Source organism: Magallana gigas, chromosome 9 (genome assembly GCF_963853765.1).
Source record: "Magallana gigas chromosome 9, xbMagGiga1.1, whole genome shotgun sequence".
NCBI lineage: Eukaryota > Metazoa > Mollusca > Bivalvia > Ostreida > Ostreidae > Magallana > Magallana gigas.
Window position 1 is genome coordinate 27,057,164 of NC_088861.1, and position 19,912 is coordinate 27,077,075.

The window sequence follows — 19,912 nt, forward strand, 5'->3', positions numbered from 1 at the left end:
AATTGTATTGCATATTTTTGTTACAAAAATAGCTGTAAATTCTAAATAAATCTCTTGTTCTCATTTTAGGCTTTGAAATGTATCTACCAACACTGTTTTAGGTTTGGTTGCTGGCATTGAACTGTGACTGCCCAAGACTGATGAGGTCTGCTGAAAACTCTAATCTCTGTAACACTGTTACATCCTTTTTGGCTGCCTCATCTTCATTAAGTGTCTTGGGCATCACTGTTCATGGTAACATATACCAGACACTAACATCATGAAGAGCAGCTGTATGTAGAGAGGTATGACCCTACATGTATATATGTATCGTGTAATTCTTCTTACCAAGTTACAGCTTCGAAGAGTAACCACAGAGAACAGAACCTTCGAAGTGTGTGTGTATGGGGGGGGGGGGGGGTGAGAGGGGGAGAATGTTATTGGACCTATGGTGAGCTTTGAGAGAGAAGCATATCATTTTTGATGTAGAATTTCACCAATAGAGTTGTTCATCAAAGATTCTGACTGATATGAGGAGTGGATCTGAGATGTCAGTGATGAAGACACCAGTTATCATAGGTAACTGTTGAAGCCAGGCTCACTTTGATTCAAGTCATGTCAATACAGCTGAAGAGTAATATGGTGAGAGAGGATTTAATATTTTGTCATCAACTGAGTATTTCCTCCATAATTTCTGAACAAAAAAACATGTTTATATACAATTGTGAAAAAGCATAACATAACTAGTAACTGATAAATCCATTTTCAGGCGTAAATATTAACATTCATTATTAAAACCGCTTTCAGATGCATGGTTTAGCTTATTTTCAAAAATCTCATTATTTATTAAAATATATCACATGTAACGTTGCTGATCGGTGCTTTGTTTCATACAGTACTTTATCGTTGACTTTACTTGAATCATTTCATGTTACATTCAGATTACTTGGACTGACACAAGCAGACAGTTGTAGTTTCCATCATGGTAACCTTCACGTATACCAAACAAGAGGCCCATGGGCCACATCGCTCACCTGAGGAACAATAGAACAATGTACAATCATACATGTAGATCCTGTATAAATAAAATCTATTTTTTCCCCTGGATATTCTTATGTTTAATTATAATCATTAGTCCCTTTTCTAACAGGATGATTTTATAGTCATACAGCCAGTTCAAGCATATCTTTTACATCATACACCATAGCATAGCATTGAAATCTCATAGCATAGCATTGAAATCTCATAGCATAGCAATGGAATCTCATACCATAGCATACAATCTCATAGAATCGCATTCGTCATATCATACCATAGCATAGCATACAACATTCTTTTAACTTGGTTTTAAATGTTTTTTTTTTGAAAAAATAAATGTTTACATAATATATTTGTGGTAAACTTTGGCTTCTTCTTATTTTACTGCAAAAGGTGTGGAACTCTTCTGTGTATGGAGGCGTTTTTGTTCAAATCTCATAGCATAGCATACCATATCATTAAGCCCTTCATTTTAATTTCTCATAGCATAGCAAACAAGTCTCATAGCATAGCATACACATCTCATAGCATATCATTAAAATCGCATACTATAGCATAGCATAAAGGACTATATATGATATGGGCCTAAAATGGCCCCCTAAAATGAACATCATCATTATACTGTAATTCTTTGTTTTCTTTGTACAGATTTTTACATAATGTTCATTTTGATTCAACTGCCCACAATTTAGAAATATGACATCGTAAAGACAACCTTTCCCGCCATTTTTGTATTTTTAGCATAAAACAGCTTGTTTTCAAGCAGTTTTTCTTTCAGAAAACATAGAGCGCATGCTTGAACAAACAGAATATTTTAATCAGAGATTTATCTTGCCAAGGGTAATAAGTGACCAAACAATTTTTCTTGTTCAAGCATGCGCTCTATATTTCCCATCCATAAAAAGATAAGAAAAATGTCAATTTTTGACTGATTTTGATTGAATTATAGAAATAGCGTCACTTCTGACGTCATATACTGCTAGTGAGTGCAAATAAATCAAATAATTAAGTGAAAAATATATTTTACATCAACTCTTCTAAAATATAACATAACATTTTATTGTACCAGAAACTCTTTAAAAAATGGCGAATTACAGGGGCCAAATTTAACATATCATATACATGTATAGTTCTTTGTAAAAGATATGCATAAAATGACTGTATCACATGTCATGTATTGTTTATATATGGGATATAAAGCTACATCAAACTCTGAACATTCTTGTGAGGCCGAAGAATTGTCATGGAGCCAAAGTCTTAACAATTATAAAGAATCATCTGGCTGATTAGTTTCTGAGAAGAAGATTCTTAAAGATTTTTCTCTATATATTCCTATGTAAAACTTCGACCCCCCATTGTGCCCCACCCTACCCCCGGGGGTCATGATTTTCACAACTTTGAATCTACACTACCTGAGGATGTTTCCACACTAGTTTCAGCTTTCCTAGCTGATAAATTTCTGGGAAGAAGATTTTTAAAGATTTACTCTATATATTCCTATGTAAAACTTCAACCCCCCATTTTGGCCCTACCCTACCCCCCAGGGGTCATGACTTTCACAACTTTGAATCTACTCTACCTGAGGATACCACACAAGTTTCAGCTTTCCTGGCTTATTAGTTTCTGTGAAGAAGATTTTCAAAGATTTACTCCATATATTCTTATGTAAAACTTCGACCCCCCATTGTGGCCCCACCCAACCCCCGGGGGTCATGATTTTCACAACTTTGAATTAACCCTACCTGAGGATGCTTCCACACAAGTTTCAGCTTTCTTGGCTGATTAGTTTCTGAGAAGAAGATTTTTAAAGATTCACTCTATATACTCCTATGTAAAACTTTGACCCCCCCCCATTGTGGCCCCATCCTACCCCCAGGGTTCATGATTGTCACAATTTTGAATATACCCTACCTGAGGATGCCACACAAGTTTCAGCTCTCCTGGCTTATTAGTTTCTGTGAAGAAGATTTTCAAAGATTTACTCCATATATTCTTATGTAAAACTTTGACCCCCCCCCCCCATTGTGGCCCCATCCTACCCCCGGGTGGTCATGATTTTCACAGCCTTAAATCTATACTACCTGAGGATGCTTTCACACTAGTTTCAGCTTTCCTGGCTGTTTAGTTTCTGAAGAAGATTTTAAAAATTTAAGAATTATTCTATATATTCCTATGTAAAACTTCGACCCCTCATTGTGGCCCCACCCTACCCCAAGGGGCCATGATTTTCACAACTTTGAATTTACACTACCTGAGGATGCTTCCACACAAGTTTCAGCTTTCCTGGCTGATTAGTTTCTGAGAAGAAGATTTTTAAAGATTTACTCTATATACTCCTATGTAAAACTTCGACCCCCGATTGTGGCCCCATCCTACCCCCAGGGGTCATGACTTTCACAACTTTGAATCTACTCTACCTGAGGATACCACACAGTTTCAGCTTTCCTGGCTTATTAGTTTCTGTGAAGAAGATTTTCAAAGATTTACTCCATATATTCTTATGTAAAACTTTGACCCCCCCCCCCATTGTGGCCCCATCCTACCCCCGGGGGTCATGATTTTCATAACTTTGAATTAACCCTACCTGAGGATGCTTCCACACAAGTTTCAGCTTTCTTGGCTGATTAGTTTCTGAGAAGAAGATTTTTAAAAATTCACTCTATATACTCCTATGTAAAACTTTGACCCCTCATTGTGGCCCCACCCTACCCCAAGGGGCCATGATTTTCACAACTTTGAATTTACACTACCTGAGGATGCTTCCAAACAAGTTTCACTTTTCCTGGCTGATTAGTTTTTGAGAAGAAGATTTTTAAAGATTTACTCTATATATTCCTATGTAAAACTTCGACCTCCCCATTGTGGCCCCACCCTACCCCGGGGTCATGATTTTCACAACTTTGAATCTACACTACCTTAGGATGTTTCCACACAAGTTTCAGCTTTCCTGACTTAATGGTTCTTGAGAAGAAGATTTTTGAATATTCCTAAAAAAAATTTCATTAATTTCTAATTATCTCGACTTGAAAAAGGGTATGGCCCTTACTTTTCACAACTTTGAATCCCCTTTGCCTAAGGATGATTTTTCTTAAGTTTGGTTGAAATTGGCCCAGTAGTTCATGAGAAGATGTTGAAAATGTGAAAAGTTTACGGACAGACGGACGACAGACAAATTGTGATCGGAAAAGCTCACTTGAGTTTTCAGCTCAGGTGAGCTAAAAACCGACTGTTCGTACTTTGTTTATAACTATGCAATCAAGTGTAGATTTTAAATTGTTCAAACTTTGATCTCTTAACCATAACTTGGCTCAAAGGAGGGGTTCAAATTTTAATATTGGTGTATTTTTTAGATTTTCAATTGTTTAAAACATGACACCCCCCCCCCAAAAAAAAAGAAAAAAGAAAAAGAACTCGTTCTGTTGTCTATGAAGAAGATAAAATATGAGAATAAGGAAACCAATGTGTATTAAAAATATTCTTTGAAAGAAATGCAATGCTACAATTTGTCATATTATTATGTATTAAAGCGACATTAAAGCGTTCGTATTTTAAATTGTTTAAACAACAATCACTAAAACAACAAAAGGCGCTCAATAAGAATATGTATAAAAAAAACAAAAAAAAACCTTTTAAAGCAAGATATTCTCTACTTCATTGTCCATTTGTTTTGTATATGACTCCATAAAGGTGATTTGATCAGAGTTATTGCTATTGTTTCTTATGTGAGCGATGTGGCCCATGGGCCTCTTATTTTATCATTACAGCAGTAAATGTCTTAATATGTCTTCTGTGGTGTTTTATGTGGGTATGAAGATAGATAGCAAAATACAGTGTATAACCCGCTTTAGTATGCTATGTTATTTTTTGTCTGCAACTATTGATACCTTCATAGTCCGAATTAAACTAATTTCTTCAGAGAAAAAACACGTGCTCAAAGATATTTCATATTAAAATAGCGTTTCCGGGTGAATGAATGCGCTGAAATTGAGAATTAATATGACTGTAGGCCCGAGATAAAAGAGGGCATATTTCGTGTTCCTAAATTCCTGTCATCTTCAAGCAGTAAAATTGTTTCCTTTGGTGGTTCTTCATTTTCGCTAGCCAAGAATGACGATCCACGGTGTCTCTCTATTCTCTATAGTATAGCATTGAATGACTTATTTTTGACGTCGTCGTGTCAATAACTGCCGTCAGGTGAGCAGAGAAATTGAATAACGCGCGATAGCGCGTTATGATAATTTGTCTGCTCACCTGACGGCAGTTATTGACACGACGACGTCAAAAATAAATCATTTAATGCTTATATTTACATTCCCTTACTGAGGAAATAAATTGTTTACTTAAATAAATCGATATAAAGTGCAGATCACGGAGGGAGTGAATAAGTAACAGCAAGAACAGCTGTTTTGTAAAACCGGTTTAAACTGGTTTTCACATAGACTGGTGAGATAAGATCGACGAGCATGAAAATATAATCCATGAGAAATAACTCTTGAAATGTTGCTTTTAACAATAAAGTCAACTTTTTTGTTGAATAATTATAAAACATGGTGTTTTGACAACATTCATGAAATACATTTTTTAAATGATAACATAGAAATCACTGTTTGAGAACTACTTATGTAAATAACTCGTAAATTCATACGCAGTGAATAGGTGTTGCATTTTGAGGCATTTAAACATCACGGAATTTAATGGAAAAACACAGTAGAATGTAAATATAAGGTGATGATTCTCACACAGTCAAATTGCGTTAGAATGTGCACATTATTCGGTTTATGGACAAAATAATCTAAATAAACACTGTGGCATTAGAAATGTAGTATAATATACCCCGTTGTTGTTATCTTACAATTCATTCATCCTCGTCTACAGGTATAACACCTTAATAATGATTTATTTTCATAATACAATCATATATATTGAGTAAGAAAGTGTGTGTGGTGGGGAGGTATGGACTTTGAACTGCGTTTGATTAATATAGCTTCATTAAAATTTTTATTAGTACTGTCCTTTTGACAAATTTGAATTTTAACAATTAAAATTAATTACCAATTAATAATATAGGCATTATGACGATATGTCAGAAGAACACGTAAATAAGATCAATCCTGTCTGCCATTTTATAATTACATTAACATAAAACATGTATTTGAGTAAAACAAATTAAAGATAAGCGCTGATGTTGAGAATAGAGATGTTTGCCATACGGCGAGGTATGGTGGGAGAGGGCCACGGTATCCCCGCATATCGTTAATCTGTTGTTAAATTTCATGAGCACCTGTCAGGGCACAGTCAAATTATATATATGTACTCATACATAAGGCCAAAAAAAAATTATTCCTGTTTCCTGTCGCCCGACCGGCCCTATCTTTTACCCTCCGACCCTTAAAGTTTTTTTGTGATCATGGTGGTGATCGGCAACTTTGCCAGAATTTCCTCAGAAAGAGAAGTGAAGATGACCAAGTCTTCTGAGTTCATAATCGTGTAAATTAACCTCACTGGCGAAAGAATGATAGAAAAGTAATCTACAGACATTTTTACTGCATAAATATAACTTGTGGTGAATAACTTGCTTCAGGGGTTATAAATACGGGTGATGCAACAACATACTGTATATTGGAAATTACAAAAACAATGTTTATTACTTTAAATCCTGATATTACAGTTAGTCAATAACCCGTTATTAGTTAATAACTACAACAGATGTTAAAATTATCATAAAACTGCTTTCTATATTATCTTGAGAATTAAACAGATCCTCTACATAACGTACGGTAGTAAGTGGGTCAAAGGGTTGGACTAATACCCTAAATACACGGACGTAGAGAGAGTGATTTAATTATAATCATGTTGATATTGACATTAAGCTAATACAATACAAAAATATTTATCCAGAAAAGGATAAATACATTCATACACGTAGATTAAATTTTGCAAATAATATTACTTTTTATTTTTAATTAAAAAATTAATCTATTTTTTTTCTTTGCCTGTTGTTTTCTATACATTACATGCATCAACAATACAAAGACCATTGGAAATTTTAAATCATCTATTTACATGCTGAGCACTGGGAATATACATCTCTCTCATTATTACACACATGCTCCAAATTTTTAAAAATAAAATATTTTTTAAAAATAATATTTTTTCCTACCTACCTACCCTAATTTTTTTGGTCAAGTGACAGGAAACAGGAATATTTTTTTTTGTCCTAAGTGTGACTTGGTTTTATAGAAACGAGCTGCATGGTATACACCAACAACTTAATAAAATACCTTTGAAATGTGTTCTTTTACTAAGTCACTCTTAGTGTCCAAACCGATAGTTCTATAAAAAAAAAAAAAGTACGTCCCAAGTTATTGCTTCCATAAATTTTTTATGATTTTTAATAAAAATACACATACCTGTGAAATAAATACAATTGAAATCGATGAAAGGGAATATATCCAAGATATCTTCATTGAACAATTATCCATTTTCACTCATAAAAGTTCACAGTACCGAAAACAATTTTCTTACGGAGATTTATAATGGGAAATGTTTACATCTTTTCTCCATTCGGAATACACTCGGAATACATCGCGCAATTTTTTAACGTTATCATCCGGGCTTATTAATGGCTGATGCAATGCAAAATCTCTGTAGACTTTCAATTTTGGAATGTGTATTGAAACCTAAAGCGGTAGAGGGGGCGTTTCAAAACAGATAATATGGACATTTTTCATATTAGTGGATGAACGTAGTTTGAGCACAAAGGTATTTACCATATATATTATTGAAATATCAAGCAAAAAGTGATGGAAGCAAAAACTCGGGACAGAGTTATAGCGAGCGCAGCTCGCCGGCGCGCAGCGCCGGCGCGAAGCGAGCTCTACCGGCAAGGCGTGTGTGAATAGAAAATTCGGACTAGTTGCACATTCATTCAACGAATTTTTTTGGCGTCAGTAAATCGGACCAGTAATGCATCGTTTTAATCGTCCCAGTAGTTCCCTGTAATCATAGCAATTTTTATCACTTCACACTCTCACGAGAATCAGCAAGACAAATTTAGACAGTAAAAACAATAACGATGTAAGCGACATACAGTCAATGTTACCTCTAAAGTTCACCTCAGTACACTTTCAATCAAAAATAATCGTGTGACGTCACAAACGTTTACACATTGATCCGATATATTTTTTCGGAGTCAGTAAATTTTGACCCACAATTCATAGTACCAATGGTTTCCAACCTCACGTTCCAACATCACGTTCTGCCGAGAATCAAAGTAAAACCTTTGAAAAGCTTATAAGATGTGTAATTTTAAGAACATCATGCTTTTTAAGTAAATAAAACAGTATACTTCGCATACTTTTATTTCTCATGGGAGTTTTAAAGAGTAAGACGACACTTAACCAACGTCAGCTTTGACGTCACAATAAGCACTGATAAGGGGAAATTACTCTAATTGAAGTTATTGTAAATCTGCTGAAATGACCAAAATCCTCTTAAAATCTTGCAAAGGCTAAGATAAAGAACAGCTGACGAATAAGGACATTTCTTCAGATACAGGAAACAGTTGTAAATTGCACTAATTTGGATGAATGCTCACAAATATGTTATTCACTAATATGTTTTACGGTGCTACCGTTCTGGCGAGCGCAGCAAGAATTACACATACTGTACCTTGCATCATTGTCAACTTATAGTTTTATTTAGGTATCAACGTACGTCAAAGAATTTTTGAGAGAGTATTGCTCTACAATAAGTATGCCAAATGTACTAATTTTAATGGTTATGATATATACAGCGCAACCCCCTACCCAGAGAGAGAGAGAGAGAGAGAGAGAGAGAGAGAGAGAGCCCGGTACCTGTTTGTAGGTGTGTAATTTCCCACTTTTATTTAATGGTATGACTATATGCAATATCTACATAATTTTTTTACCTGTTTATTTTTTCATTTTATTCCTTTTTATTTAGTTCAAATTGTCCTATTGTTTATTTCCTCCCTACTCATATACTTACCTGCCTACTGCACGGTGCATGCATGCACAATTACTTTAAAAATGGATCGACATGACAGTAAAGTTTAGCCCTTGCTAGTTTTTATATATATAAAATCTCAATATTAAAAAAAGATTAAAAACAAATCATATGTCAATGAGGCAGGTATCGCAGACTATACTGAAATAGCCAGTACACTCATTACAGATGTTTGATCCACCTCTACATTTTTCGCGGGAAATATAGCGCGAGTGCACTGTGACGTCATCCATAACTTTATTCGTCTTTGTTTACGTTTCTCGACTCAATACGAAGGTATGGAAGCATGTAACAAATCTTTTGAGTCTCGCCAAAGCATATGCGGTACTCAAAACGTGTCTTCAAACTTTAAGTCACCGTAAATTACGAGTTATAAGTCGGCCATTTTTGGCATAGCACCACGGGTGTAAACATTAGAGAGCATTATGGGACGTAGACAAAAAATTTTGTTTGATGAACTGTAGGTTTAGCTCGTTCTTTTTCCCGCGCACACTGGTTCTTAGAGCTCGCTTCGCTAGCCGGCGCTGCGCGCCGGCGAGCTGCGCTCGCTATAATTACGGTAATTTCCTGAAACGTAACGTTATACGTAGCAGCGCCTTTTTTTAAAGGGGGTGGGTGGGTGGATGGCAGCCTCATCCAAAAAATCTTTGCAAGCAAAAAGAAAAATAAATCATGAAAATTCTAATCCTTCAGCTCTTTAGCAGATCAATGGTGTCTTTATTTTCACTTCCATTTATTATACATGCAGGGGGGGGGGGAGGGGGGGAGAGACACCACCATGTTCTTTTAACATGATAAGCAAATATTTTTAAGCGTAAATTAAAAATAAAATTAAACATTAATTATTTTTTTTTAAGTGGAGGGGCAAATCCATGGTAAGTCGATTTTCTATGTATAAATTGACAAAAATGAAAAAAACTTTAGCATGGGGGGAGCTCTATGATGAGTCAAGTTTTATATGTAAGTTTAAGAAAAAATGTCTACTGCAAAAAAAAAAGGGGGAAATCAATCAATCAATCATAATCACAATCACTTTAAAAGAGGAGATGCAGTGCAATGAATATTTATATATTAAAATCTTTATTATTTAACAACATTGTATCTGAGATAAAACTATTGTTCTACATATAAATAAATAAATTATAACAAATCTTATAAACTATGAATAATGAAAATTTACTGAAAAATATGTATGTTTTATTTTTTGGCATTGAAATTTCACGTTGTTAATTTTATTTTATTAATTTATTATAATTCATTGTTTGATCACATGCTGTGCTCGCCCCAACGGTCGCACCGTAAAACATATTATAGTAAACTTCTTGCATACGTAGAATGACGAAGGCATTTGTATGATATATGCAGGATTTACAGTCATTGGGATATTCAATGCACGAAACTTCAACAAATAAAATTACTGAAGTGTCATCATCAGAAATGTATAAGTTTTCAATATACAAATTTCAAAGAGAAAATATCATGTATTTCAATAAATTAATGAGAAATGTGTGATTTGATAAATGTGCTCGCTATCCTCTATGGAGGAAATTTACATGGTGAATACGCTGTTCCATATTTCTCATTTATGCTGTTGCTATCTTTATTAATGGAAGAAAATCGACTGTATTTATATTTGATCAAAAATTTGATAAATTTTCAAACAGTGTAAAACCCCAATGTAGACCCAAATTGTTGCATTTTCAATTCTCTTCTGTTGGAGGTATTTCGAAAATAAGTGTACATGTGACCGCACCCGAAATTGAGGGCTTACCTCACAAGTGTATTGGATATTATACAATATTTACCTTCCCTTCTTAAATAAAACATAACTTAAAACCCTTGACTGCAATGTTTCTTATTTTCACTCAAATTAATGCATTTTCTACTGAACATAATTTATCAACCAATTTTGAGGTTAATTTCACGGTTTCGTATGACTCTTCAAAATATTTTTTTAAAAACCTGGATAATTAAGCTTCTAATGACTTCACTCCCTGGACCCCCTAATCATAGGTGTGTCTCCAAGCGACCATCCCTATCCCCTTCCTCTGAAAAAATTCCTGCAAGCATACATGTACTGTACTTACATTAGCTGCAATAATGTAGCCCTCCCCGATTTTTTATATCTGATGTTTACTCCCCCCCCCCCCCCCCCCCAAAAAAAAAAAAATCGGGAGGGCTATATTATTGCAGCTATACTTACGTCATCGCAAAACACGCAAAATATCTATAATTCTCTACCATCTACGTGGCTAGAGACGATGATGTATTTTATGCCAGCAAATTTTCCCCCAATTCCCGACCTTTAAAAATTTTCTGGATCCGCGCCTAACCTCGGTTTCGACCCCCTCCCCCGGCCTCATACACTTACGTTAAGCACGTCCTAACATTTGACTTCTCCATGGAAAAATACCTCTTAACCATTGTCAATATTCAGTGTGAGTCAAATCACAATAAAACATGTTTACAATATAATTTGAACATTGCAGGAAGGACGCGACACATTGACCTACATATAAAGAAATCACGTGACGATTGTACAGGTAGCCAGACCCGGAAAAGAAAATACCCGAATCGCCATGTTGGGAATTTGAAGGTTTGTAGTTTGTTAATGAATAAGTAACATCATTATAAACAAATGATAATGAAGAACATAGTCAAAATTGTACAGTGGGCATCGTGGACATTATTTTAATGTTTTACCATCATTTACCGAACAAACTGTAGACCAGTGCCATTGGTGTGGGGGGGGGGGGGAATCCAGGTGGTTTCGCTCCGATCGCTTGTTCGCGCTGTGTGGTTTCGCTCCGAATACGTACATGATCGCCCCGAGTGGATTCGCCCGGATTGTATTAATAACCACTACAATACACACTGCTTGTTGCTTCTGGTTTTAAATATGTAAATTAAATGTTTTAGAAAGTAATTTAGTTTAATTAGACAATAATTTTATACACATGCACGAACATCGCCCGAGCAGTTTAATTAGTCGGCAATTAATCCATCATCAATAAAACCGTTAAATAAATAGCTTTGATTGCGATCTAATTTGGAGAACTAAATGATGAGTATCTCAAGAATTCGTTAGCGCGTTTTTTTTGGGAACCAGTATTCTGAAAGAGTATAGCAAAGAAATGGTCCGTGAATGCTGCCTCTACTGCCATAAGCTGCTGAGTACCTAAAATATAATGCATTATATGATATGATAGATTATAAAATGATTTAAATAATGCATAAAATTCCATAAGATGCCCGCATATATACATGTTAAATTAATGTATTATTAATTATTTTTTCAATCGAACTTTGAATATTTTCTATTTTGCAAACTATATAATTTTTTTTTATATGTCCATTTGGCCAATGCATATATATTTTACATAACTAAGTAAAATCACGGATATATCTCAATGAAATGGCTAAAAAAGCCTTCACTACACAAATATTTATAAAAGGCATTAAATTAAGACAGCTCGATAATAGTCTGTCCCAAGTTATTGCTTCCATCAATTTTTGATGATTTTTAATAAAAATACACATACCTGTGAAAGAAATACAATTGAAATCGATGAAAGGGAATATATCCAAGATATCTTCATTGAACAATTATCCCTTTTCACTCATAAAATTTCACGGGAATGAAAACAATTTTCTTACGGAGATTTGTAATGGGAAATGTTTACATCTTTTCTCCACCATTCGGAATACACTCGGAATACATCGCGCAATTTTTTAACATTATCATCCGGGCTTATTAATGGCTGATGCAATGCAAAATCTCCGTTCGGACTTTCAATTTTTGGATGTGTATTGAAACCTGAAGCGGTAGAAGGGGCGTTTCAAAACAGATAATCTGGACATTTTTCATATTAGTGGATGAACGTAGTTTGAGCACAAATTAAGGTATTTACTATTATTGAAATATCAAGCAAAAAGTGGTGGAAGCAAAAACTCGGGACAGAGTATAGGTGAAATCACGATAATTTTAATTATTCCATAAAACACAACGTGAGCAATTATGTGGGGTTTGCATAGATCGATAAATACAGGTAATCCTTGATCGTTAATAATATTTATATAATATATTGAAATGGGGCGAAACCACTCGGCGCGAAACCTCTCAGCGCGAACAAGTGATCGGAGCGAAACCACCCGTTACCGGGGGGGGGGGGGGGGGGCGCACGGACCGACTAACAAATCCTATAAAAGTTGGAGAATGCGCGGAGCGGATCCTGACGGCCAGAGTGTGTCAGGAATCCCAGGAACCTACCCCTCATAGAAAAACGTAATATAATTTTCAAAAGTAAAATTACCAAAAAGTAGGGCTTTGAAACCCCCTCCCCCAACTTGAAAAATAAAAATCACCCCCACCCCAGGACCTGTGCATGAGATTGGGAGGGACGCAACTTGAAACTGGTTAACCCTATAGCTCAGTCAGTAGAGTGTGGGGGGTGGACGGGGGGGGGGGCGATCCTACCTCCCTTCCATGCGAGAACACTTTAGACTACACACACAAAAATGACATAGAATTAATAAAAACAAGTTTGCTAATATAACATTCATGTAACTGTTCTTTTATTCTTTCAGAAATCGTCTAAATATCTCATCAAGGTGTCTGACCATGGACCGCCGTACCTGGGCCCAGGATGTGTTACGGTGCCATCTCTGTGAGACCCCGGGCCCCCCTATGTACTGTGACATTTGTCATATACATCTGTGTGTAGTCTGCGTTGGAAAACATCTCTTAGACGAATCCAAAGAACACAAAGTAGTGCCATTTAAGAAGAGGGGACTAAATCCTAAATGTTCCAAACATTCCACACAATTATGTGACCTTCATTGTGAACAATGTAACATTCCTATTTGTCTTGAGTGTGTCTCCTCAGGTGAACATCTAGGACACAAACAAGTGGGCATTTTAAAAAAACTAGATACTAAGAGAGAGGCCTTGAAAAAAGATCTTCAAGAATTAGAAAATACCATTTATCCTAAATACCAAGAGATCGCATCTAACATCCCAGTTCAGAAAACTGATCTGAATAAAAATTCCAAGAAATTAACAACAGCTCTAAACAAACATGGAGAAGACTTGCACAGAGAAATAGACATTGCCATCAAGAAACTGAAATCTGACATGGATGAAATGGAATCCAAACACCTGGTTGTCCTGAATAAGCAGGAAAATGAAATCAAACGCACCATTTCTGAAATCACAAAGTGCATTGCTGATCTGAAGAAATTATTAAACTCCAATGATGTCAGCCTTGTCTCTACCTACAAATCCAGGAATGCTGAATTCCGAAGATTGCCTCCTAAACTCACAGTTTCCTTACCAAGATTCACTCCTCAGAAAATTAACAAAGAACAGATTTATCAGCAGATTGGTTCTCTTTCAGCATTATCTATCAAAACAGAAGAACATGGCTACACAATGGATTCTCCCGGTGCTGAGTCCTCTCCCCCGGACAGACCACTCATTGATGTACCACAGATCATCACAGAAATAAACACATATTATGGAGAATCTAATAGATTACGCTGTGTGTCCTGTCTGAGTGATGATGAGGTATGGACGTGTGGTATGGACAACATGATGAGACTCTACGACCTCCACAGTAAACTAGTGAAGTCCATCCAAACCAAGTCAGGGAACATGCCATATAACATAGCAGTGACACAGAGTGGTGAACTAGTTTATACTGATCCCAATGATAGAACTGTGAACATAGTGAAGAATACACAGATACAGACAGTGATCAGACTACAGGGGTTGTATCCTCTCTATTTCTGTAGTACCTCCTCTGGTGACCTCCTGGTTTTCATGATCACTGATGATGAGAAACAAGCAAAAGTTGTGCGTTATTCTGGCTCCACAGAGAAACAAACGATTCAATACAATGACAAAGGACAACCTATCTATTCATCTGATCATGTCTACCCTAAATACATCAGTGAGAACAAGAACCTAGATATCTGTGTAGCTGACTCTAAAGCCGGTGCAGTAGTGGTGGTCAATCAGGCTGGCAAACTCCAATTTACCTACACCGGTCCTCCCTCTACTACCAAGAAACCATTTATACCAGTCGGCATCACTACAGACAGCCAGGGTCGGATCCTGGTAGCAGACTATTTCAACCACCGTATCCACATCCTGGATCAGGACGGTCAGTTCCTCCGCTACATTGACAACTGTCATTTAGAATATCCATGGGGTTTATGTGTGGACACCAAAGACAACCTCTTTGTGGCTGAATTTGATACAGGTAAAGTGAAGAAAATCCAGTATTACATGTAAACAAACTGTGATCATAATGTTACATGTCTACAGAGTGAACATCAAATATCAGTAAATAAACTGATTGTGTTTAAATATTATAATACATCAACAAACTATTTAGAACTATATAAAATCCATGTATTACCAAACCGTGTTCGTTTTATATGTTGTGTTTCATCAAACTGCTGTGAATGTTATAATTCAGAGACTGTGTATTGTTCGTGTACATATGATTACTTACTATCTGTATATTTTACATGTAAATAAACTGGTTTTATATGTAAATAAATGTAAATAATCATTATTTTGTTGATGTGGTTTCTTATATTATAACATTAAATGCTGTTGACATTTGCAAACATTTCTAATTCTTAGGTATAGATAGTTCTCTAACTATAGTGAAATGAAATATGTGTGCATGTATATAATTATATTATTAATATAACTATTCAATAGATAGGAGAACTTGACCTACTTCTTGAAAGAAATGTTTACATTATCAAGTGCCTTGGGATCAATATTTCAGAATATTTAAATATTATCATGATTATAGATTTCAGATTTATTGCCGGTAATAACAGACTTCCTGACACTAATTCAAAAATTGACACAGATGCTGGAATTTGACATTGAGTACTTTAGATACAAATCTCCTAAGAATTAAGATCTTGGATACTATATTTGATTCGAAGTGAATTTTACATAGGTCCTCTCTTTATTTTGCAAAAACAGATATAATCATAATCAATGGATGAATGAATCATTTATTTTTTTTAAATCTCACCACTAAGTGTTTTAATTTGGAGAAAAAAAATTAATTGGGAAAAAATCAAAATTGCACCGCAGTCAATCCTCCCCCCTATTCCAACCGAATTTCGATTTTGATTTGTCAAAACACTACCACCTCATGTTATACATAAGTTGCAGGGACGTATCATCAGAACAGATTCTGAATTAACATCTCTCTTTCTCTCTTGTTCTCTCTCTCTCTTTCTCTCTTGTTCTCTCTCTCTCTTTCTCTCTTGTTCTCTCTGTTTGTCTGTCTCTCTCTCTGTCTGTCTCTCTCTCTCTCTGTCTGTCTGTCTGTATGTCTCTCTCTCTCTGTCTGTCTCTCTCTGTCTGTCTGTCTGTCTCTCTCTCTCTGTCTGTCTGTCTCTCTCTGTCTGTCTCTCTCTCTCTGTCTGTCTCTCTCTCTCTCTCTCTCTCTCTCTCTCCATTTCAACATTTCAAATGTTAATTTTAGCAATTCTATTATAAAGAGTAAAAAAATTATGCAAAGGTCTGACTATGCATAGCCATTAATTTTCTTTATATTTCATACATTGACACATCTAGGTTAAAAACGCTATTAAAAGACACTAAAAATTGGTTTCTGGGGGTAACTGTTGTCAAGTTAACTGAAGTTAACGATGGAAAAATAGCAAAACTTACCTACATGTACTTTGAAGCCATATTAGAAGGTTTTGCCCAATAATATCAAATATCAAACACAAAAAACAACATTTATTCCTATTTTTAATTTTTTTTTCATAGAAGAAAATTGTTGGAGAATACCAATACTTATTGAATTTTTTTTTACGTTTTTCATTAAGCAGAATAAAGAAACTAATGAATTTTACATACCTATTAGTGACCATGCAATATGTACGTTTTATTTATGAAAATAGACACCCATTGCTATAGGAACATGGCAAAGAAATGCGAAAAAATTGGAAATTTTAAGGTGATTTTGATATGCTGTAATTTCCTGATTTTACAGATTTTTGGCAATTGTTTTTATTGGAAGTTGTATAGATAAGCCTTAATTTTCTTTATATACTACAGCTAGCTTTGTTTTGCAACATAGATTTAAGTGTTGTTGCTATAAAATGTAAAGTTGCATGGAAAAATCCAATAGCAAATTGCAGATTTTATTCAAGTTGCTTCAAAGGCCAGGTCATACTTGATATTTCCTCACCAAATGATATCATATATTTATATTGATATGTGAATAATACCTATTCAAAAATGCCTCAAAATATGAGAATTAACCTTATTTTTCCGCTGGTTGCCATAGCAACGGTTTTCAATATTGATTTATTTCACGATCAGAATAGTGTGCACAGAAATGTAAGATTTGCATTTTAAATTCAGATGAAATGAAGAAATCATATTGTGAAATTTCTCTTTAGTTACCATGGATGACTTTTAAAACGTGCGATTATAAAATATGTGTTTGTTTCTATTGAAAAATAGCAAACTTCTTCATAATACATTCTACCCTGGAAACCCCAAATTGTTGTCATTACTCACAAAATGTTCTTGAATAAGCATAAAAATGCCATTTTTAAATCTTTTCTCTCTGTTACCACCGGGAACGGGACCACAAAGCATCAAAGAAATTGTGTTAGGTTTTTTTTCAAAGTCTATCAAACTGAAAAGTATGAAAAAAATCTGTGACTATGTGACTATGATCAAGGGAACGCGATAATTTTATTTGTCGTGGGGGGGGGGGGGGGAGCGGATCCCCCTCTCCAAACCTGATTCCCTCTAGATCCGCGTATGAATATACTGAATACTGTACCACCTTCCCACATACATGTATATATAGTGACGACTTGTAGCTTCAAGAAAACACAATCATGAATTTTTCATTTTTTTTCCAAGCTTATCTACCCTTTTACTTGGAGAAGTGGTTGTCACGTCATTTAGGCATTTACAAGTTGTATGATAAGTATGTATGAATTGTGGGTAAAATGGAGATCGAGTTCAATACAAAAAAAAAAAAATAGCATTCAAAACAAAATCGAAACAGGCGTTTTCTTGAAGTAAATTTACGTTGGTTCAAACAACATATCAAAAGAGGGAGCGCATCATCCCATGTAAAGAATATTGTGGGTTTTTTTTTTAATAAATTAGATCTATTTCTGAGTGTATAGCTATTAAAAGTAGAACATTCATAACCAGTGTTCATGTGCACATTGCATTCTTATGATTTTTTTTCTCGCTAGTATTCATATAAGTTTTTGCTTTGTTCGCGACCATTTTCAGATTGCGGAAAATTCATAATCCATTCGATCTTTGGTACACAAGAAATTCTCTCTCTCTCTCTCTCTCTCTCTCTCTCTGTGCAGTATGGCAATTTATTTACAATTATAGCTTAACAATTAAGAGAGCTCGATGGTCGTGGCCATTTTTAGACGGTATTGCTCTCCTTTAGAAGAAGAGCTCTATATCAAATAATAGGAAAATACCAAATATAAAGGGTGATATATATGATTTTCTTTTTAACTAAGTAATAGCTTATAGCTTAACAATTCATACCTTAAAATTATAGGTAGATCTGATGGTGAACCTGTTGACAATCCAGCCTTTTTAAACGATTACATGTCTACTTATACTAATTTCTTTATATATAAAAAGATCAAGTTAACAATAAGCGGTTCTAAACCTTTGATGTCATCAGCAGCTGCGTATATTTATCTACATCCAGCAATCCACTGAGGCTGGTGAATCAGTCCTTGGTTTGCTAGTGATGACAGTGGCGTACGTAGTCACACATTTGACCCTATAAGTGTATACGACAAACCAACAATAAAATGTGATAATTAAAAATGTATGAAAATAAATAAGTAAAATGAAATGAAAATGAAAAGAAATGCTTAAAATAATGACTATATAAGTATAACCGGGGTCCTTTGGCATGAATTGCTTTGAATTTGATAAGTTGCAGTTGTTTTTTAAACCCAAAATGTAGTGTAAATTTCAATTTAAAAAAGATTTTCTTAGAACATATGGTCATGGAAAAAAAAAGAAAAAAATCGCAATTCTTCACATAAAAATCTTTCTGATAAAAAAAAAATTCTTTGTTTTTTGTTATCATATTTTGACGTTTGATATCAGTTTAAAATTTCTCTATTATATAAAGAGATCATACCGATATTGTGATATTTTTATTATAAAGATATTACATTGATTGATATCTGAAGTTCTATTCATTCAAAAAATAAAACTATCGACATTCGATCTATATTATTCAAGATAAATTTAAAAAGAAATCTTCATATTCTTCATATTAAAAAATATATTAGCATTTGTTCTTAAAATTACCAAACAATAATGATAGCAAGAAGTTACATATTAAAAGATTAATAAACTACATGTAATACATTCAGATTTCGTTTGGGTAGAAAATTAAAGAAGGATAACTCTGACCATGCTCACCGAGCAGGAGTTATCGAAACTTGACATGGCGGACGGGGAATTAAAAACTCCCTTGTCGACAACGCCAACCACAGGGGCTCGTCACGAAGTTTTTTCAATCTTTTATATATACCACCTCTATACTATAAAATACACACCTTTTATATATACCACCTCTATACTATAAAATACACAAGTGTATTTTATAGTATAGAGGTGGTATATATAAAAGATTGAAAAAACTTCGTGACGAGCCCCTGTGCGCCAACCGAAGATTTTAACCCACTGGCGGAAGATCCAGACAATTTCATCAGGTAGATTAGCTTATTGTGACTTAGATATTTTGCATAATCAAAATAATCGTGCTGAAACAATGCATCCGACCTGCATTAATGCTGCAAGCAAGCA

General features: G+C 34.8%; 3 protein-coding genes across 3 annotated transcripts in view; all 3 read left to right on the forward strand.

Moving 5' to 3' along the window:
- LOC136269578 (E3 ubiquitin-protein ligase TRIM71-like) overlaps positions 1–19,912 on the forward strand; it is a 139,807-nt gene that overhangs the window by 14,991 nt on the left and 104,904 nt on the right. The window lies entirely within an intron of this gene.
- On the forward strand, positions 11,394–15,623 carry LOC117691550 (tripartite motif-containing protein 2-like). Its single transcript, XM_066070942.1, has 2 exons — positions 11,394–11,641; positions 13,633–15,623. Exon 2 carries the CDS (start codon positions 13,667–13,669, stop codon positions 15,338–15,340), a length of 1,674 nt encoding a protein of 557 aa, XP_065927014.1. The 5' UTR covers positions 11,394–11,641; positions 13,633–13,666; the 3' UTR covers positions 15,341–15,623.
- The window catches only part of LOC109620061 (E3 ubiquitin-protein ligase TRIM71-like), a 130,465-nt gene continuing 130,297 nt past the window's right edge, over positions 19,745–19,912 (forward strand). Inside the window, exon 1 of the mRNA XM_066070937.1 lies at positions 19,745–19,763. The gene's annotated coding sequence lies outside the window, so the exon portion shown is untranslated. The remainder of the gene's footprint in view (positions 19,764–19,912) is intronic.

Bases quoted from the DNA above. Each gene is read 5' to 3' on its own strand.
- LOC117691550 (XM_066070942.1), top strand. From the start codon at position 13,667: ATGGACCGCCGTACCTGGGCCCAGGATGTGTTACGGTGCCATCTCTGT.